Here is a 22473-nt window from a genome sequence, read left to right as displayed (position 1 = left end):
TGACTAAATACTTTTTTTCCCCACTGTATCAGCTAACCACATCATACGATACAGCAATGTAATGCCCGACAGTCGATGACGTGGCACACAACCATTGGTTTATGCAATGCAACGTCTTCAACGTAATCAGGCAGGAACACCACCAATATGCGGTTAGCTGTTATGATCAACACTTGCCTCGTGTGGCCATCCTTCCAAATCTTGAGAAATCCAGTATAGGATTCTGGGTTGGAATGGGATTGTAGGTTTTTCTTCAAACCCTTATCTAGCGCACCTAACTAACTGGTTGATAAACGTTAGTTACTACTGGGTTTGGAGCGAAAACCTACAGGATGGTAGCTCTACAGGAACAGAGGTGGTAAGCCCTCCAATAGTGATTTGTAAAAAAAAAAAAAAGTAGTGTCCAATAAATCATCAAATAATCTGAACTAATTATGCTAACTTGTTATGTTAACTATCCAAACGTTGTAATACGCCCATAAATTAAGAAGCAATGAAGTCCACCTGGAACGCACCCGTGTCGACCTGCAACCGCAGCCTAGCAATGAACGCACCCGTGTCGACCTGCACGGCGCCCGCAGTCTAGCAATGTGGTGATTGTTGTCTAACCGGGTGAGCCAGCAGGGCCACGAGTTGCCGGAGCTCGTTCAAAGTTGTGGGGTTCTATTTTCTCATAATTTGATCTGTATGTGATGAATAGCTTAGAAGGAATGCATTAATGATAAGCATAGGTTTGTACTATACTGATATCAATTGTTTCACATAACAGGCTGTGATTCATGTGAGGAACGTTAGGGGCTAGGATGAGATAAAACTTGTATTTCTTATAGATAAGACTTGAATTTCTCACAGATACGAACACTGCCTCTTTGTTGTCTGTGAACCGTCCTTGAACGTAGTACAGTGGAATGGTGTCTTTTGGGTGCTAACTCCACAGGTTATTATGATAGCAACTTATGCCTGGGAACGGTGGAGCGCCAAGGGGTTGGGACCAGCCCGTGCGCCAACGGATTGGCTGAGTAAGTCTAAACCACGCTCAGTCTCTACTCTGATTGGCCAGCAGAGAGTGGGAACTATCTCTGTCAGAGTATTTGAAGAAGAACCTGTAACAATGGATTAGTTCTCTGTCTGCCCTGCGTGGTATTTCAGCGAGCCTGTATACGAACCAACATACTTATCATACATACATTTTGCATATAATAAATTTAGCTTGGATTGAATATCTCTTGATTATGTTTTCTCTTATTCCAATACCAGATTTGAATTACGCAATTTCTAACAGAGTTTAATTTGTTTTATTAATTAAGGTGCTGCAAATGCATTGTTCACTTATTATTTATTAATTACCATTTTGCTTCCTATGGCAGGCAAGGGAGGTCTGGTGTCGGCCACGCTGGAAAAGTGATCGAGTTCTTGTGTCATTGTCAGTACAGTACATGTACACCACGATATGAAACGTTGATTTGAACCTTCTGACCAACTAGTGGATCAGGCGGCGTCCCACTGTCTGATTCATATCGCGTGATTTCTGATGATTGTTCTCAATTATATTGACTGTTTGGTTCTGTATGGGGTGCACCTACTGTGATGCTGTGACCGTGCAGCGCGCATTCATTTCGACCTACCACACTCACAGCCGCCCTCCCGCGGACGTTCTAAATGGAACACGATCTACTAACGATATACCGCTGTCAGGCCGACGTCGGCGAGATGTATGTGTGCTGTCTGGGTACAGGCGAATATATCGATAAAAGTTACCCTGTCCCAGAGATATTTGCGCGGTTATTAAAACTTCACGCCAGGGTAAGCCTAGACGAAACACAGACCTTATATGAAGTAGTTCTAACATGAATGGTGAAGAAATATTTCCGGGTTTTACCGCTAGGTTTTATGGGTATTATGACTCCATTAAACCTCATTGAAGAAGAACACGGAAATATGCGACGGTAAACAACATTATTGCATTGATTTGCTACAGTTATATTCATTTGAACAGTGTACTGTATGATATGCATGCATGTATTTAGTGTTCATATAATCTTGTAGCCAATAGCTCTACGTGTCTGTCACCTGAATGAATTATGTAACGCACTAAAGTTAGTTAGTTCAGTGATAGCTGCACCGTTATCATTGTAGGGACGTCAGAGGGTCAGGCTGCAAGGTTACATTTTTCATTCTCATATTCGGTGTGGTCTCTGAAAAGTCTTACTTTAAATAGCGCATACACACGAAACGTTTACCCCCGTTCTATTGATTTCAACGTGATATCGATGGAAGTGAATAACCAAAAACATTTGCTTTACACTTACCGCGTTGGCGACACACTTTAATCAAAATGCAACTTTTCAAAATGTAGCTAGCTAGGCGTCTTTTACATGTTGCCCTCTAACCACTGACGTACACATTATTCCCACATTCCGTGTGTTTTTTGTGCTGTTAGTTTTAACTGGACGTGCAACCTCATCTAACCCCCCTCTCGCGCTATTGATTTCAGCGTGATAATCGATATGTGTAATTGACAAAACAGTGTTGCGTTTCTCGTTCTGTTGGTGACCCCCGTTTAAAAATGCAACATTCCAAAAATGTAGCTGACTCTCTTCTGCAGGTTGTCCTCTAACCAGTGATGTAAAAAAACATCCAGTTTCCATGCGGTTTTGAGTTGTGGTAGTTTCAACAGAGCTTACAAAATAATTTACCCCCAAATCGATATGAGTGATTTGTTGCCACTTGTCAAAACAACAGGGTTTTTGGTGCATGTGTATATATATATATATTAATTTTTTTAATTTGTATTTCACCTTTATTTAACCAGGTAAGCCAGTTGAGAACAAGTTCTCATTTACAACTGCGACCTGGCCAAGATAAAGCAAAGCAGTGCGATTAAAAACAACAACACAGAGTTACATATGGGGTAAAACAAAACATAAAGTCAAAAAACACAACAGAAAATATATATACAGTGTGTGCAAATGTAGCAAGTTATGGAGGTAAGGCAATAAATAGGCTATAGTGCAAAATAATTACAATTAGTATTAACACTGGAATGATAGATGTGCAAGAGATTATGTGCAAATAGAGATACTGGGGTGCAAATGAGCAAAATAAATAACAATATAGGGATGAGGTAGTTGGGTGGGCTAATTTCAGATGGGCTGTGTACAGGTGCAGTGATCGGTAAGGTGCTCTGACAATTGATGCTTAAAGTTAGTGAGGGAGATAAGAGTCGAGATTTTTGCAATTTGTTCCAGTCATTGGCAGCAGAGAACTGGAAGGAATGGCGGCCAAAGGAGGTGTTGGCTTTGGGGATGACCAGTGAGATATACCTGCTGGAGCGCATACTACGGGTGGGTGTTGCTATGGTGACCAATGAGCTAAGATAAGGCAGGGATTGGCCTAGCAGTGATTTATAGATGGCCTGGAGCCAGTGGGTTTGACGACGAACATGTAATGAGGACCAGCCAACAAGAGCGTACAGGTCACAGTGGTGGGTAGTGTATGGGGCTTTGGAGACTAAACGGATGGCACTGTGATAGACTACATCCAATTTGCTGAGTAGAGTGTTGGAGGCTATTTTGTAAATGACATCGCCAAAGTCAAGGATCGGTAGGATAGTCAGTTTTACGAGGGCATGTTTGGCAGCATGAGTGAAGGAGGCTTTGTTGCGAAATAGGAAGCCGTTTCTGGATTTAACTTTGGATTGGAGATTCTTAATGTGAGTCTGAAAGGAGAGTTTACAGTCTAACCAGACACCTAGGTATTTGTAGTTGTCCACATACTCTAGGTCAGACCCGTCGAGAGTAGTGATTCTAGTCGGGTGGGCGGGTGCCAGCAGCGTTCGATTGAAGAGCATGCATTTAGTTTTACTAGTGTTTAAGAGCAGTTGGAGGCTACTGAAGGAGTGTTGTATGGCATTGAAGCTCGTTTGGAGGTTTGTTAACACAGTGTCCAATGAAGGGCCAGATGTATACAAAATGGTGTCGTCTGCGTAGAGGTGGATCTGAGAGTCACCAGCAGCAAGAGCGACATCATTGATATACACGGAGAAAAGAGTCGGCCCAAGAATTGAACCCTGTGGCACCCCCATATATAGAGTACCAGTCAAAAGTTTGGACACACCAAGGGTTTTTCTTTATTTTTTACTATTTTCTACATTGTAGAATAATAGTGAAGACATCAAAACAATGAAATAACACAAATGGAATCATGTAGTAACAAAAAAAAGTGTTAAACAAATAAAAATGTATTTTATATTTGAGATTCTTCAAAGTAGCCATCCTTTGCCTTGATGACAGCTTTGCACACTCTTTAGTAGGTGTGTCCACTTTTGAATGGTACTGTGTGTGTGTGTATATGTATATGTGTGTGTAGGGGAGAGTGTGGTAAATTCAGCCAAAGGGTTAGTGCAACCAAAGGATTGTTTCTAGGAAACCATACACCCAATTAATAATTTTACCAAATATTTAGGAAGAGGTCGTCATTTTATGGAGTCTGTGTGAAAGAAGAAACCACATGGGAAAAGTGGTAAGCAAGTTAGGTCCCAAAAATGTATTTGAACAAAGTCAGATTAATTTGTGTTATAGGTTTCATGATGCTTGTATCTAAACCAAAGTACATTGTTTTAAGATTTTTTTTTTTACATCAGCTAGGGTGTAATATGCTACAATATGAGGTCCTAAACCTAGCATGAAAGTGCTTCCTTGTAGCTGTGTGGGCTAATATAGTCAAAATGTTTGCCTTGGGGTAAGTATAGTCCCCTGTAGCTCAGTTGGTAGAGCATGGCGCTTGCAACGCCAGGGTTGTGGGTTCGTTTCCCACGGGGGGCCAGTATGAAAATGTATGCACTCACTAACTGTATGTCGCTCTGGATAAGAGCGTCTGCTAAATGACTAAAATGTAAATGTAAGTTGAGCCAATGGCAAACTGCCACATCGAAACAACTTCCCTGTCCCAGACAACTGGTCAAGAAATCAAATCAAATTTTATTTGCCACATGCGCCGAATACAACAGGTGTAGACATTACCGTGAAATGCTTACTTACAGCCCTTAACCAACAATGCATTTATTTTTTAATAAAAAAGTAAAATAAAACAACAACAACAAAAAAGTGTTGAGAAAAAAAGAGCAGAATTAAAATAAAAGAACAGTAGGTAGGCTATATACAGGGGGGTACCGGTGCAGAGTCAATGTGCGGGGGCACCGGCTAGTTGAGGTAATATGTACATGTGGGTAGAGTTAAATGGAAGGGTAAGTGGTATTGAACAGAGAGATCTATATCTGAATGTAGGCATACACAACCCCAACCCATTCATTAAACTTCGACCTACCAGCACGATCACCCACTGTCACAGGGCACAATCACCCACTTACCCCAAGGTGACTCAGCTTACCCTGTCCCTATGCTCAATTTACCCCATACCCGGGTTAAGTTGTGCCAAGCGACCACTTTTTTTTTTTTTTTACTGTTTTGTTTACATGAATTCTGATGCACGACATCCTGAAACACATGTAGATATCATTGTTAGAAATAATACTATATTTCCCTTGACGTAGTGATGCTGAATGTAAAAAAATGGCTCAACTTAACCCGCTCTCCCCTAATATGATTAGGCCTATTTGTTGAACATGTAAGGTGCCTTCAGAAACTATTATTCCAAATGTTCTTGTGCTTGAATTCAAAATGGATTAAAGATATATATTTTTATCACCCATCTACACAGAATTACCCCGTAATGACAGTGAAAACATGTTTTTTTATTTTTATTTTAGCACATTTATTGAAAATGAAATGGAGAAATCTAATTTACTTAAGTATTCACAATACATGTTAGAATCACCTTTGGCAGCGATTACAGCTGTGTGTCTTTCTGGGTAAGTCTCTAAGAGCTTTGCACAATATTTGCACATTATTATTTTCAAAATACTTCAAGCTTTGTCAAGTTGGTTGTTGATCATTGCTAAACAGCCATTTTCAAATCTTGCCATAGAACTTCAAGCCGATTTAAGTAAAAACTGTAAATAGGCCACTCCGGAACATTCAATGTCTTCTTGGTAAGCAACTCCAGTGTATATTTGGCCTTATGTTTTAGGTTATTGTCCTGCTGAATGGTGAATTTGTCTCCCAGTGTCTGTTGGAAAGCAGACTGAACCAGGTTTTCCTCTATGATTTTGCCTGTGCTTAGCTCTATTCCATTTTTTTTTTATGCCGATGACAAGCATACCCATAACATGATGCAGCCACCACCATGCTTGAAAATATGAAGAGTGGTACTCAGTGATGTGTTGGATTTGCCCCAAACATAAAGTTAATTTCTTTGCCACATTTTTTGCAGTGTTACTTTAGTGCCTTATTGCAAACAGGATGCATGTTTAGAAATATTTGTTATTCTGTACAGGCATCCATCTTTTCACTCTGTCATTGAAGTCACCATTGGCCTCATGGTGAAATCTCTGAGCGGTTTTCTTCCTCTTCGGCAACTGAATTAGGAAGGACACCTGTATCTTTGTACTGACTATTGTTTCACCATCCAAAGTGTAATTAATAACTTCACCATGCTCAAAGGGATATTGAATGTCAACTTTTTTTTTACCCATCTACCAGTAGATGCCCTTCTTTGCGAGGCATTGGAAAACCTCCCTGGTGTTTGTGGTTGAATCTGTGTTTGAAATTCACTGCTCAACTGAGGGACCTTACAGATAATTGTGTGTATGGGGTACAGAGATTAGTTAGTCATTCAAAAATAATGTAAAATACTATTATTTCACACAGAGTGAGTCCATGCAACTTATTATGTGACTTGTTCTGCACATTTCTACTCCTGAACGTATTTAGGCTTGCCATAACAAAGGGGTTGAAAACTTATTGACTCTTAAGACATTTCAGCTTTACATTTTTAATTAATTTGCAAACATTTCTAAACACATAATTCCACTTTGACATTATGGGGTATTGTGTGTAGGCCAGTGACGCAATCTCAATTTAATCAATTTTAAATTCAGGCTGTAACACAACAAAATGTGGAAAAAGTCAAGGGGTGTGAATACTTTCTGAAGGAACTGTATGTGTAGATGGTACATTTTATCTTAAGGTTTTCAATATATCACAAACATGTTTCTGCATATTTGTTATTGATTTGGGCACATTAAAACAGTTTTGACATTGGGCTATTTATCAAAATATCTTGTCAACAGGAAGCAGTGACAGCATCATTTTTAGGAATATAAATTGAACTTTCAACATTAATTTCCAATGTTATTGTACTTAATCAGGTAAGAACTGCTGAATGAACCAAAAACGGGTTTGCCTAATAATTGGTTGCTAACAACAGTTGTATATATGCTTTAATTAAAATGTTTAGAGTAAGATGTGTATGAGACCAACGTGCATACTTTTTGACCCTGTGTGTGTGTGTGTGTTACAGAATGACCCGTCATGTGTGTGAGGACGGCCCAGTTTTGGAGGAACAGGAGACAGAGGGACAGAGACAGCTCCACAGTCTCCTCCTACAGCAGCTAGACACGGACGTCAACATAGACAGGTGAGCCTCCCTACACACACACACACAGAATTACAATAGCATTAACCACACAGTTCAAATACAATAGCCTACACTTCTACTAAATTATAATAATGATAGATTGGATTTATAGAGCTTTTCTACCAACTGAAAGCTGAAAGCGCTTTACATAGTAAGGGGGAAACTCACCTCATCACACTGTTTATTTTGTTCTACAGCGTTACAATAGCAAGTTGCAACAGCCACGCTATTTCCATATTCTTAGTACACCCTAGGTCAGGACTGACAGTACACTTTTCACATAGGATTTACAGTATGTTGCATGTAAAAGCAAATGGGGCAATGTTTATATGACCCCCTTTCAAACCATCCCATTTTGACCACCTTTTTGCCGGTATAAGCCTTTTATACCTCCCGTGCACATGCCGGCACCGGTGACGAGTGCACAGGAGTAGAGTTGTGAAGATGTGGGTAGGCATTTATTTTAATAAATTCATTGAATATAAACCATCACAAATCTATTATTAATTTGTTGAGGCAGGCCCTTAGAAAACATAAGACCAATAAAATGTATTTTCAAAAGAATAGCATATTTTGAGTTTATGTTACTTGTCTGCGCAGCCTATGAAATGAAATCAAGTTTGTTATTTTGTTCATTAAACAGACAAGACAATCTTACATTCCCCTGCCCTAATCACAGTCAACAAACATATGTTTTATAGAAAGAATATAAAATGGAATTTAACAGAATAAAATAGAAATCATATTTTTGCCACACAACTTCAGTGTCTCACGGGAACGTGTGGAACCGCTGTTGTTTAACAAAAAGTGATATTTTGAAACAGAGCCCAAGGTGACTGTATGTGCTTTAAAAACCGTTGTATCTTTCCGATCAAGTAAACAAATAAAACATCTGATCTGGATGAACCTCTGCAAAGATTTGAAAAAGTCACTTTTGTGATCCACGTTTAATATTTCTTCCTATACCCTCACTTCGCTTTGTTAGGGAGCAGGCAACGGGTGTTAAATTGGGAGTATCTTCATCATGATAGCCTACCAATAGAAAATAATAGAAATCTATATTTTCAAAAGCATGTGAGTCTTGTGTTCATATTTCACAACCTCAGCGGGCTTATGGGAGTTGTATGCAATCAAGCAAAATAATAGGCCTACACTTTATTTATGTTACATTATTGCATGCTAACCCTGAAATGATCAAGGCATGAGAACTAAATTATTAAGAATTGCTGCTCCCGATATTAAATATTATTATCTACTTAGAGACAGACTCAGACCTCTCATTCAGACCACATTCAGAGTGACGACATAGACGTAGAGATCTCTCATGTGTTGTCTCAGATGTGTTGCAAAGAGGAAGTGTTTTGCCCCTGCTGCGCTGTACAAGCCGTTTGGGGAGCAGGCTGCCGGGGTGAGGAGTCTACCCCAGTTCAAGGCTCTACAGGATGGGGAGACTGAGCTGGCCAGTCTCAGGGAGCTGGGGCTCACAGACCTGGAGGTAGAACTGTGGCTCAACAGAGACCAGCCAGAGAACACTGTGAAGGTGAATGTTATTTATTTATATAATTTATGCACTTTACAACAAGGGACGATACAGTTATTAGACACCCACATCCTACATCCTGTTAGGGAAAGTAGGTAATAATATCGAAGAGAAGGTGATTGTTGATTTCCAGACAGTGTGCAAAACTGGTTGAAATGACGTCAGTACAACCAGATCGTAATAATTTCATTCTAAACAGTTTTGCCGACTGGTAATGCTGGATATAATGACAATATGTTATATGTATGGTGTGGTTGTGGTTTTCAATTACACCTCCTGAGAAGGAATACAGAGTTTGTATGTAAACAAAAGAAGAAGAAACAATGTTTGAAAAGTGATATTGACTGATTGACCCACTGTGAGTGTTTTTTCAGACACAAAAAACTCCTGGTGGTGTAGCCTGATATAGATACTGATTGTTTGACCTACCAATGGTCTCCATCCAGGCATCCATCCAAACTGTAAGAGATGAGGGAAGAACTTACCTCAACTCTATTTACTTCAATACTCACTGAGAAAAGGATTCAATTATTATTATTCAACCTTTATTTATAGTGGTTAGTCTCATTGAGATAAAATCTCATTACTCCAAGAAACATGATCAAGCAGGCAGTTATGGTGGGTGCGTGCGCCCGTGTGTGTCTGGTTCAGGGCCTAGGTTGTGTGTTCTGCCCTACAGGGTCATGGAGTGTGTGTGGCCCCCGGGGCGCGGCAGCAGCGTCTTCTGGTGATCCAGGACAAGATTGATGCCAGGTCAGAGCTCATTTCCCGCCCACAGCGCTTCTCAGCCAGCCTACCCCTGTCCCGCAGAGAGATGGAGATAGAGAAGGCCCTGTTCCAGGGCAACGACCGTCTGGGCTTCCTCAACGCACTCTATCACCAAGGTGGGATGATGTTACGTTAGGGCTGGGCGTAATGGCCTAAAAATCATATCATGGTATTTTCAAAAGATATGACGGTATTTTATGTTTTTGAATAATAAAAGTTCAAAATTTGCTTTATGAGTAGTGCGTGACCCTAGGGTGGTAACACATACATTCTAAGTTCATTAATTTCTGCATTTCCTGCACTGATTTGAGATCATTTCCACACTGCCACATAAGGCTGCACGATATGGGCAAACATTCTAGGTCTTATTTTTAACCAAATGTTACAATTGCGATTTGACTTGCTATTTAGAGCAAACCACTGGGGTGAACTGTTGGAATCATGGGAATAGAATGGTTATTCTAATTCTGTAGTTAGAATATAAAAGTGGGCACTTTGAATACAGTGTTGTTTGACATGACAACTAATGAAAATGCCAGGGAGATGTTATTGTGACTGGGTAGGAACCAAAGAGTTGATAAGTGTTTCCTAGAGGACCCCATAATCTTTGGCTACATTTAATGTTTTGTTTTAGCTTCTTTATGTAGCTAACATATTCTTGCTTCGCATATTCCTCTTTGATTTAGAAGATACTGTTGCACAAACAACATGCTGATTTAGGTGTACACCATCACTGGTATTATCAGGCTATATAGCTAATTATGTTCGCTCCGACTCAGTACATTTATTAGCTATCGATTAGCATTAGAGGATAACAATTAGCGGCTAACCAGATTTAGGCCCAACTTGCTAAGAACAGACAAACTAGCTATTTGCAGACGTAAGAAACACAAACGAATAGTGTAATTATAGAACGCTAGTGGATTTATATTAAGAAACTAAGTGAAAACAGCATTGTTGTCATCAACATTGTTACATGTGCTGCTTGAGTGACAGGGCGGGGCTATGTCACTAGGGCGGCAGGTAGCTTAGTGGGTAAGAGCGTTGTGCCAGTAACCGAAAGGTCGCTGGTTCTAATCCCCGGGCCGACTAGGTGAAAAATCTGTCGATGTGCCCTTAAGCAAGGCACTTAACCCTAAATGCTCCTGTAAGTCGCTCTGGATAAGAGCGTCTGCTAAATGACTAAAATGTAAATGTAAATGTATGTGGAAAGCTGCATAGAGAGCGAGAGAGATGACTCATAGTGAAGTAAACTATAAAAATGGACGTTACATACAGCGTATTACATTTAACAAAACAAACATTCAAATACCATTATAGAAAGTAAAGTAAAAACCCAAACCGGTCCGTGCATCATTACAGGTATATCGTAAAATGCGGTATACCGCCCAGCCCTATGTTAAGTTATGATAAGTGTCAGGTCGTTCGCACTGCAACATCCATAGACCAAGAAGTTAGAAAGCCTAAAGGATTTCGAACAATAATAATGAGTTTTGAAGGAGTTTGAACAAGTCAATGTGTGTTGGAAGTGTTTCACATTCCTTGCGTAGACATGTTCAGAAATAGAACACAATAGGAATTTGGGGCTGGTCTTGGTCTGTGCCTGGGGAACCGGTCCCTGGGGGTAACAGACTGGCTCCTGGGGATTTGAGGGAAGGAAAGTTTAAACATAAAAAAAAAAAAAGGAGTTGAGTATAATATAATTACAATATTGCCTTATCTAAGATGTTTTATTTTGGAAGACCTCTGCATCAGTGTTGTTTTGTGTATATGTTGTATGTTTTCTGTTGTTGTTGTGGACTCGAGTCACATGACTTGGACGAGTTTGACTTGAGTCACAAATTTGATGACTTGATAGAAAATAAAATAACTTGAAACTTGACTTGGACTTGGAGCCTCAAGACTCGGGACTCGACTTTGAATTGAGACTGATGACTTGAAATTATCTGGCCGGGTTTTATCACTAATTTTCTGGCACAAAGTCTCCGTGGATTACTCTCCACACAGCCAGAGACAGTAGCCGCAACAACTCCCTTGCAAAAAAACGTGCCACAGATTGGCTAGTGAAACGCGCACCTGCCCCTTTGATTGGAACAGCAAACTGTCAATCAGCACAGGTCGGGTGAGCTAGCGAACAGATTGCTGATTTGCTGTACAGCTATAGGATTGGATGCAGCGCAAATGTCAAATTGTAGGGATAGAGGATTGCCATAATAAATAAATATGCAGCTCCCAGAAAAATTGGGGTGATCAAGAATATTAACTGTTTACATTGCAAGCTAGCAATTTGGCATCAAGCAACAATTACTAGTATAGTCTTAGGCCTACTGGTCTTTTGGTATGTCAACATTTCTTGAAATTGATAAATTACGTATGAAGCTTGCATTTGTAATTAGTTGTTAAAATGAATTATTAGCCTACTGTGGTGAAGACGCACCATCTCCACTTGCGCTCTCCAAACTCCCGCCATTGGAGAGTGCTTTGTTCTCTTGTTGAAATGTTTGCTTTTGCTTTTACAAGTTTAAATGCGTATGTGGAAAATCGATATTCCATGTAATCCCACAATAATTGCTACCGTTTCATCATTCCATCCCCGTACCGTTTGCTGTTTCATGTTTGCTACGATACATTTTCATTGACCATTTGGTACCCTCTTGAGTGGGCGCAATGTTTATTATGCACATGAACGTTCGCAAGACTCATGATGTAGAAGTTCTGTTTATTTAATTCAATGTATGGTTTCCTTCATGTTCATATTTCCTGGGTTATGTCAGAGTCCCGTGTGTCTGTGTCATTCTGGTTTTGCGTAATAGGAGTGTGCACGCCTCCGTGCGCATAGAAATAGGCTACGTGGGCTGCGTACCACGCTTTGGAGTCACTACGTTGAATAATAGAAAATGATTGTTCCATATATGAATGGTGATGAAATATCATTAGGCTAATAATCATTAAGTCTGATTTAAGATGAATGTACCAATGTAACAATGGATGTGGGAATTGCCTTTTACATTGTAGAACCAGTTTATTGGTTGTAATTGCCAATTGGGTAATTATATGGTCCTGGGAGGGGCCAACTGCTTATACGTACCTGTTTGAGCTCCTGTTAGTTTAAATGAGGACTTGGTGAACTGTATATTCTTTAGGTTTTGTTTAACTTTGTGTTCGCTCCTGTGTGCTGATAAGGTCACAGATGACAAGACAGGAGATTACGGTCGAGGTGGTTTAATGACGCTGAAGATTCATAGTACAGGCACAGAACAGCACAGTGTATGTAGTACATGGGCTAGGGCACTTTTAAGGCTTTTATTGACAGATTGTGATAACCAAGAGTGTGTGTGTGTGTGTGGTCTGCAAGTAAAGAGAGAAATAAATAGACAATGGTGAATGACAGATATATACATAATACAATCTCTAATTCACTATACCATAAACAATATGCATGTAATAATAACATGGCTATCATAGCTTAATGCTATACAAGACAATAGAGCGCCATACAATGTGACTCCACTAATTAGAGATCAAGGGAGTGCCGCCGCATGTGTACTACAAAGCATAGTGCCGCCATCTTCAGTACAGGGCTACAATGGCACAATGAACTTGAAAACCTCTAAACAGTGAAATACAATGTAATACCCACATAAACGATATAGCATACATCTATATATACTGAACAAAAATATAAACACAACATGTAAAGTGTTAATCCCATGTTTCATGAGCTGAAATAAAATATCACAGAAATGTTCCATACGCACAAAAAGCTTATTTCTCTCAAATTTTGTGCACACATTTGTTTACATCCCTGTTAGTGAGCATTTCTCCTTTGCCAAGATAATCCATCCACCTTACAGGTGTGCCATATCAAGAAGCTGATTAAACAACATGATCATTACACAGGTGCACCTTGTGCCGGGGACAATAAAAGGCCACTCTAAAATGTGCAGTTTTGTCACATAACACAGTGCCACAGATGGTTGAAGTTTTGAGGGAGTGTGCAATTGGCATGATGACTGCAGGAATGTCCACCAGAGCTGTTTCCAGAGAATTGAATGTTAATTTCTCTACCATAAGCTTCCTCCAACTTCGTTTTAGAGAATTTGACAGTACATCCAACCGGCCTCACAACCGCAGACCACGTGTAACCACGCCAGCCCAGGACCTCCACATCCGGCTTCTTCACCTGCGGGTTCGTCTGAGACCAGCCACCCGGACAGCTGATGAAACTGAGTTTACACAACCAAATAATTTCTGCAAAAACTGTCAGAAACCTTCTCAGGGAAGCTTATCTGCGTGCTCCTCATCCTCACCAGGGTCTTGATCTGACTGCAGTTTGGCATCGTAACCTACTTCAGTGGGCAAATTCTTATCTTCGATGGCCACTAGCACGCTGAAGAAGTGTGCTCTCCACGGATTAATCCCTGTTTCAACTGTACCGAGCAGATGGCAGACAGCGTAGCGTGTATGGCGTCGTGTGGGCGAGCGGTTTGCTGATGTCAACGTTGTGAAGAGAGTGCCCCATGGTGGCGGTGGGGTTATGGAATGGGAAGGCATAAGCTACGGACAACGAACACAGCTACATTTTATTGATGGCAATTTGAATGCACAGAGGCCCATTGTCGCAAGGATCCTGGAAGCTGAAAATGTCCCACTTCTTCCATGGCCTGCATACTCACCAGACATGTCACCCATTGAGCATGTTTGGGATACTTTGGGATTGACGTGTACAACAGCGTGTTCCAGTTCCCGCCAATATCCAGCAACTTCACACAGCCATTGAAGAGGAGTGGGACAACATTCCACAGGCCACAATCAACAGCCTGATCAACTCTATGCGAAGGAGAAGTCGCGCTGGTGGTCACACCAGATACTGACTGGTTTTCTGATCCATGCCCCTACTTTTCTTTTTGAAGGTATCTGTGACCAACAGATGCATAACTGTATCCCCAGCCATGTGAAATCCATAGATTAGGGCCTGATGAATTTCTTTCAATTTACTGATTTCCTTATATGAACTGCAACTCAGTAAAATCTTAGAATTTGTTGCATGTTACGTTTATAATTTTTGTTCAGTTTAATTACAGGGCTTGTAAACGAAGCACTAGGGGGACATGATCCTATACAAATACAAGGCTAAATGTCCGAAATGATATCACACTGAAAACGGAGCTAGCAAGCTCACAGTTGCTAGCTCACAGTATAAACTACTAATTAGCATAACCATAAAATATTATATTATCGTCGCAATAATGACTTTATAAATAAAGAATTCAAATACTGAGCTATATTGTATGCAAAACATTTTTGGGCAAATTATATTTTATAATAATACAATTGCTCAAAGAGATTTTGTTTAACAATTGACTGATAATCCTCAATGAATCATGAATAATGATGAGTTAGAAAGTTACTGAGGGTCAAAGATATAGTCCCGTGTAGCTCAGTTGGTAGAGCATGGCGCTTGCAACGCCAGGGTTGTGGGTTCGTTTCCCACGGGGGGCCAGTATGAAAATGTATGCACTCACTAACTGTAAGTCGCTCTGGATAAGAGCGTCTGCTAAATGTGTAAATGTAAAGATCATACCCCCAAGACATGCTAACCTCTCCTGTTGTTGGTAATGGTGAGAGTTTTTATTTAATTTTTTATTTTATTTAACCTTTATTTAACCAGGTAAGCCAGTTGATAACAAGTTCTCATTTACAACTGCGACCTGGCCAAGATAAAGCAAAGCAGTGCGATTTAAAAACAACAACACAGAGTTACATATGGGGTAAAACAAAACATAAAGTCAAAAAATACAACAGAAAATATATATACAGTGTGTGCAAATGTAGCAAGTTATGGAGGTAATGCAATAAATAGGCTATAGTGCAAAATAATTACAATTAGTATTAACACTGGAATGATAGATGTGCAAGAGATTATGTGCAAATAGAGATACTGGGGTGCAAATTAGCAAAATAAATAACAATATAGGGATGAGGTAGTTGGGTGGGCTAATTTCAGATGGGCTGTGTACAGGTGCAGTGATCGGTAAGGTGCTCTGACAACTGATGTTTAAAGTTAGTATGTCTTGGGGGTATGATGTTTGACCCTCTGTAACTTTCTCACTCATCATTATTCACGATTTATTCAGGATTATCTGTAATCATGGTAGCCTCCACATTACTGTAGAAGTGTTTAGAGACATTCTATTCTTATTTACAATAAAAGTGACTCTAAAATGACACAATACTTTGTTTACCATTGATTTCTATTGGGCACAAAATAATCTGAAACACAAGCAAAATGAACTGCAAATGCATCCAAGTTTGTAGAGTTACAAGCTTGATGTAGTCATTGCATGCTAGGAATATGGGATCAAATACTAAACTTTTGACTACTTTACCAATAACTTTGACCCCTACTTTAAAAATAAAAAAAAGATTACTCGTTAAACAAAATCTCTTTCTCTGAGCAATTGTATTAGTATAGAACAATATAATTTCCCCCTTTTTTTGAGCATACAATATAGCTCAATATTTAAATGATTTATTTTATACAGTCATTATTGCTCATCTTTATCAAGGGTGTCAATTTTAGACCCCACTGTATGTACTTATACTGAACAAAAATATAAACGCAACATGTAAAGTGTTATCTGTGACCAACGGATGCATATCTGTATTTCTAGTCGTGAAATCCATAGATTAGGGCCTAATTGACTGATTTCCTTATATGAACTGTAACTCAGTAATATCTTTGAAATTGTTGCGTTTATATTTTTGTTCTGTGTACATATCAACAAGGACGCACACTGCCCTTGGTGGCTAACACAAAACTACTAACTGGTGGGAAAACACAGAATGGCTGGAACTCTGTGACGTGACTTCTCTTTAGCTTCTTCTTCCCTTAGCTGGAGATCGCCCAGCATGCTCTGCTCCTCTTCACCGGTGGGCGGAGCTACAGCTCTGATATGAATTAACTTCAATCTATTCTACCAGGACAACTGCTATTTCTCCACAGCCTTTCGTACAGTTGGACAGATTTGATTTGGTTTCTCAAGGGGAGGCTGTGTAGTCTTGCCTTCTACCTGTGTCCGTTCCGATAGGACAGGTTATGCCTGTTACAGAGGCAATTTCTTTTGAGCTTTTGCCCGTGTATATTTAGTCAATGTACTTGTATATTTTTTGTGATATGGTGCTTTCACCATTTGATCATCAAGACCTGTAAATAAATCTAAACTCTGACCTCGTCAACCTGCCTTCTGCTGATTTCATGCCCTTACGACTGCTATAAGGTCCCTATTTTACATTAAAATGTTTCTGTAGACAAAATTATGAAAAAAGGGCTGTCTGGTAGACTCAATAAATAGACAAAGATTTGTAGTTGAACAAGTCATTGCATGTATAGATTTTTTTAACCCCTTGACTTGAGACTTGCCTTGAAAAAACGTGTGACTCAACTTGACTTGCTCTTAGAATGCGCAACTTGGACTCGACTTGTCCCGTTCTACTTTGGACTCGACTTGAGACTTGGACCTTGAGACTTGCTTGTGACTCGAATAATAGTGACTTGGTCCCATCTCTGGTTGTTGGTGACTGTCATGTATTGAAAATATAAAATGAAAGAAAGGAATTCAGCTGTCCATCTTCCTGTTTGTCATTGGCAATATTGAAATCTGACAGCAAGCAATTATCCTGTAACTACCTAGTCAGTAAGTAAGTAAGTAAGTAGGGCGGCAGGTAGCCTAGCGCTTAAGAGTGCTTGGCCAGTAACCGAAATCCCTGAGCCGACTAGGTGAAAAATCTATTGATGTGCCCTTGAGCCCTTCTTTGGATAAGAGTGTCTGCTAAATGGGCAATATGTACAAAAAAAAAAAAGACTAAAAAAAGTAGGCTACAAGCTGTCATGGAGTAATAACACTTATGTGCTCATGATTTTGGTCTTTCCCTTAGAGGAAGATACCCAAGCTGACCAGCAGGGGGCATCCTCCTCAGACCCCCTGGATTCCCTGTACAGAGATGTCTTAAGTGATGGGCGAAAACACATGTCTGTATCAGAGGACACTGAGCTGAAAACCACAGGACACTCATCTCTACCTCAGCCTCAACCACAAACTGACTTTGACCTATCACAGAGCTCATGGAAAATCTCTGACCAATCACAAGTCCAGCCTGACTGTAAATCTGATCCATTGAGAGGTGGGATCAAGGACTCTGACCAATCGGCTACAATGGACACTTCTGGTCAATCACAAGATCAGGACAGACCTGGACAGAAGCGATTGTCAGCTCCAAAGAGGATAAACATGAGCCAGCCAATTGGTAGCCTGTGTGGTGCGGCCAAGGCGGGGCCTGGGGGTCCGGTGATGGTCCGGGGCGAGGTAGAGGAGGTTCCAGAGGAAGAGATTCAGCAGAACCGCGAAACAGAGGAAGGGATCCGGAGCATACCACGGTTCCACAACTACCAGCCAGGGGAACCATCAAAGGTAGAACCTCCCTCAACATAACATCAAACTAATGATGTTTTAGTAACCATGTTTCCCTGAGAGATAAGAATATCACTCACTTGTTCTAATGACATTAACCAGACTCGGTTACGTGTCTGATATATAAGCTACTCATATTACAGACTAAGAATGAATAAACTGTCTGAGTTCAGTCTCAGGGCTTTGAGATCTGCCACACCCCCATGCTGTTGTCTGGTCCCTGTGGTTGTCCGTAGGTACTGTGTGTGAAGAACCTGAGTGCTCATGCCTCTGTGGCCCAGCTGGTTGCGCTATTCTCCAGGTTCGATTGTGACATCACCCAGCCTGTACTCTACCGCCTACTCACTGGCAGACTGAAGGGACACGCCTTCATCACACTATCAGGTAACTCTAACACGTGTGCACACACACACTTTATCAGATGACAGACTGAGTTTACTCTCACACATAACAAGTTCTCCCTGGTAGGCTCACATTACACGCATGCATACACTCCTTCTCTGTATCTAAGGTGACTGACTAACTGAGCTCATACACACACTCCCTCCCTCTATATCTCTAAGCAACACACCAATTCAAATGTGCTTTCCATGTGTATACATAGCACATACATTTTAGTCATTTAGCAGACGCTCTTATCCAGTATTTTTTTTATACTGGCCCCCCGTGGGAATCGAACCCACAACCCTGGCGTTGCAAACGCCATGCTCTATCAACTGAGCTACAACCCTGCCGGCCATTCCCTCCCCTACCCTACCTCCCCCCTACGACGCTGGGCCAATTGTGCGCCGCCCATGAGTCTCCCGGCTGCGACAGAGCCTGGATTCGAACCAGGATCTCTAGTGGCACAGTTAGTACTGCGATGCAGTGCCTTAGACCACTGTGCCACTCAGGAGTACACATAAGACGTGCTGTAATAATTGTGTAACATGTAATAACATATAGTACAATGCATTCAGAAAGTATTCAGACCCCTTGAATTTTTCCACATTTTGTTACGTTACAGCCTTACTCTAAAATGGATAAAATATTTTTTTCCCTCATTAATCTACCCATAATGACAAAGTGAAAACAGGTAATAATTTATTGGGCACATTTATTAAAAATGAAAAACAGAAATACCTTATTTACATAAGTATTCAGACCCTTTGCTATGAGACTCAAAATTGAGCTCCGGTGCATCCTGTTTCCATTGTTCAGCTGTGGTAAATACAATTGATTAGACATGATTTGGCAAGGCATACACCTGTCTATATAAGGTCCCACAGTTGACAGTGCATGTCAGAGCAAAAACCAAGCTCCAAGTTAGGATTGTGTCGAGGCACAGATCTGGGGAAGGTTACCAAAAAATGTCTGCAGCATTGAAGTTCCCCAAGAACACAGTGGCCTCCATCATTCTTAAATGGAAGAAGTTTGGAGCCTCCTAGAGCTGGCCGCCCGGCCAAACTGAGCAATCGGGGGAGAAGGGCCTCGGTCAGGGAGGTGACCAAGAACCCAATGTTCACTCTGACAGAGCTCCAGAGTTCCTCTGTGAAGACAGGTGAACCTTCCAGAAGGACAACCATCTCTGCAGCACTCCACCAATCAGGCCTTTATGGTAGAGTTGCCAGACGGAAGCCACTCCTCAGTAAAAGGCACATGACAGCCCGCTTGGAGTTTGCCAAAAGGCACCTAAAGACTCTCAGACCATGAGAAACAAGATTATCTGGTCTGATGAAACCAAGATTGAAGTCTTTGTCCTGAATGCCAAGCGTCACGTCTGGAGGAAACCTGGACATCCCTACGGTGAAGCATGGTGATGGCAGAATCATGCTGTAGGTATGTTTTTCAGCGGCAGGGACTGGGAGACTAGTCAGTATCAAGGCAAAGATGAATGGAGCAAAGTACAGAGAGATCCAGCTAAGACCACGCAGGAGTGGCTTCGGGACAAGTCTCTGAATGTCCTTGAGTGGCCCAGCCAGAGCCCGGACTTGAACCTGATCAAACCTCTCTGGAGAGACCTGTAAATAGCTGTGCAGAAACGGTCCCCATCTAACCTGACAGAGCTTGAGAGGATCTGCAGAGAAGAATGGGAGAAACTCCCCAAATACAGCTGTGCCAAGCTTGTAGCGTCATACCCAAGAAGACTCGATGCTGTAATCCCTGCCAAAGGTGCTTCAACAAAGTACTGAGTAAAGGGTCTGAATACTTATGTAAATGTAAACATTCCTAAAAACCTGTTTTTGCTTTGTCATTATGGGGTATTGTGTGTAGATTGATGAGGGGGAAAAAACAATTTAATCAAGTTTAGAATAAGGCTGTAACGTAACAAAATGTGGAAAAAGGGAAGGGGTCAGAAAGTATTAAGAATGCACTATATACAGTATATATATATTATATCGTCCAAAAATAATATTGCAATATGTAACTGTATTGATTTATTTATTATTTTCCCCATCACTAACATTATAGTGTTATAACATATTTTCTAGACACAGAAACGTCCCAGAGAGCCCTGGAGTTGGTGAACGGGTACCGGCTGCTAGGGAAACCTTTGGTGATCGAGTTTGGCCGAGAGCGGAAGGATGAGCAGAAACCAAAATGGGACGAGGAGAAAACGAGAGAATGTAGTGTACTATCTCTCCCTAACCCCAGTACTACAGACACTAAATACTACAACAGTACTTCAACACACAAATAAGAGACAGACTGACTGACCACACTGTTGTCAAAGGAGGAGAGTGGCAGGTACTACTCTTCAATTACTGAGGTTTGACATTTCTGGTCCTTGTGCAATTTGTTTTGTGAAGGTCGGAAAACATGTGGATTCATTCTTATTTTTGTCCTGGATCTTAGTGTTTTTTTTATGTATGATCATAGGCTGTGTTTGGAATGTGAGGTATTAAAAATCAGTTCTCACTCTCGGTTGCGTTTCATTCTAATTGGGGGGGTCCAGTGGTGAAAAATGTACTAAATTGTCATACTTGAGTAAAAGTTAATATACTTTAATAGAAAATGACTCAAGTAAAAGTGAAAGTCACCAAGTAAAATACTACTAGACTAAAAGTATAAAAGTATCTGGTTTTAAATGTACTTAAGTATAGTGGTTGAAAAAGTACTCAATCGTCATACTTGAGTAAAAGTAAATGCTATACATAAAATTCCTTATTAAGCAAACCAAAGAGCACAATATTTAATTTTTTTTACGGACAGGCAGGGGCACACTAACACCATTTACAAATGCAGTATTTATTTTTAGTGAGTCCGCCAGATCAGCGGCAGTAGGGATGACAACACGTATATTGATAGGTGCGTGAATTGGACCATATTGCTGTCCTGCCTGAGCATTCGAAATGTAACAAGTACTTTTGGGTCTCAGGGAAAATGTATTGGCGTAAAAAGTACATATTTTCTTAAGGAATGTAGTGAAGTAAAAGTTGTCAAAAATAATAAATTGTAAAGTACAGATACCCCCCCAAAATACTTAAGTAGTACTTTAAAGTATTTTTACTTAAGTACTTTACACCACTGTGGTGGTCAATAGATGTCACTATACTCCACTGCTCATTATGAGTGGTTTTGAATTGGTCACTATAATTTGCCTTGGAATTTGTTTTGCGTCAGTCTTCATGAATAACTCTAGAGGGCAGACTAGCCACTTGAGATAGTTAAAGAGGAGATATTTCCATGGCATTCTTTTCTACTGTCCCACAGAGCAAGGAAAATGTTCTCATGTTGAATTGATAATGGTCAGAAAACAGTACATATGACTAGTAGAGAAGTGTGTTTTATAGGCCATATTTAAAACTCAGTGAAATTGATCTAGGTAGGAGGTGTGATGTGACAAACTACCAGCCCCTCAAAGGGGCACAGTTTAAATGGAGCGGTAACACACCACAAAACACATGAAGTTGAAGTCGGAAGTTTACATACACTTAGGTTGGAGTCATTAAAACTTGTTTTTCAACCACTCCACACATTTCTTTTTAACAAACTATAGTTTTGGCAAGTTGGTTAGGACATCTACTTTGTGCATGACACAAGTAATTTTTCCAACAATTGTTTACAGACAGAATATTTCACTTATAATTCACTGTATCACAATTCCAGTGGGTCGGAAGTTTACATACACTAAGTTAATGTTGATGTCATGGCTTTAGAAGCTTCTGATAGGATCAT

General features: G+C 40.5%; 1 protein-coding gene across 2 annotated transcripts; it reads left to right on the top strand.

The window, feature by feature from the left end:
* Positions 1-1637: 1637 nt before the first annotated feature.
* Positions 1638-21218, top strand: LOC121574118 (RNA-binding protein 41). Of its 2 annotated transcripts, none has more exons than XM_041886728.2 (7): positions 1638-1803; positions 7420-7536; positions 8875-9076; positions 9756-9960; positions 17783-18315; positions 18552-18699; positions 20787-21218. In XM_041886728.2, the coding sequence occupies exons 2-7, from the start codon at positions 7421-7423 to the stop codon at positions 20993-20995; spliced, it is 1413 nt and encodes a 470-aa protein (XP_041742662.1). In that variant the 5' UTR covers positions 1638-1803; position 7420; the 3' UTR covers positions 20996-21218. The 2 variants fall into 2 exon arrangements, with proteins under 2 accessions (XP_041742662.1, XP_041742661.1); XM_041886727.2 differs by lacking the exon at positions 1638-1803 and adding an exon at positions 1829-1946.
* Positions 21219-22473: the final 1255 nt, after the last annotated feature.

This window comes from Coregonus clupeaformis, chromosome 9 (genome assembly GCF_020615455.1).
Source record: "Coregonus clupeaformis isolate EN_2021a chromosome 9, ASM2061545v1, whole genome shotgun sequence".
NCBI classification, from domain to species: domain Eukaryota; kingdom Metazoa; phylum Chordata; class Actinopteri; order Salmoniformes; family Salmonidae; genus Coregonus; species Coregonus clupeaformis.
The sequence above is the reverse complement of the archived record's forward strand: the minus strand, read 5'-3'. Positions and strand labels throughout refer to the sequence as shown.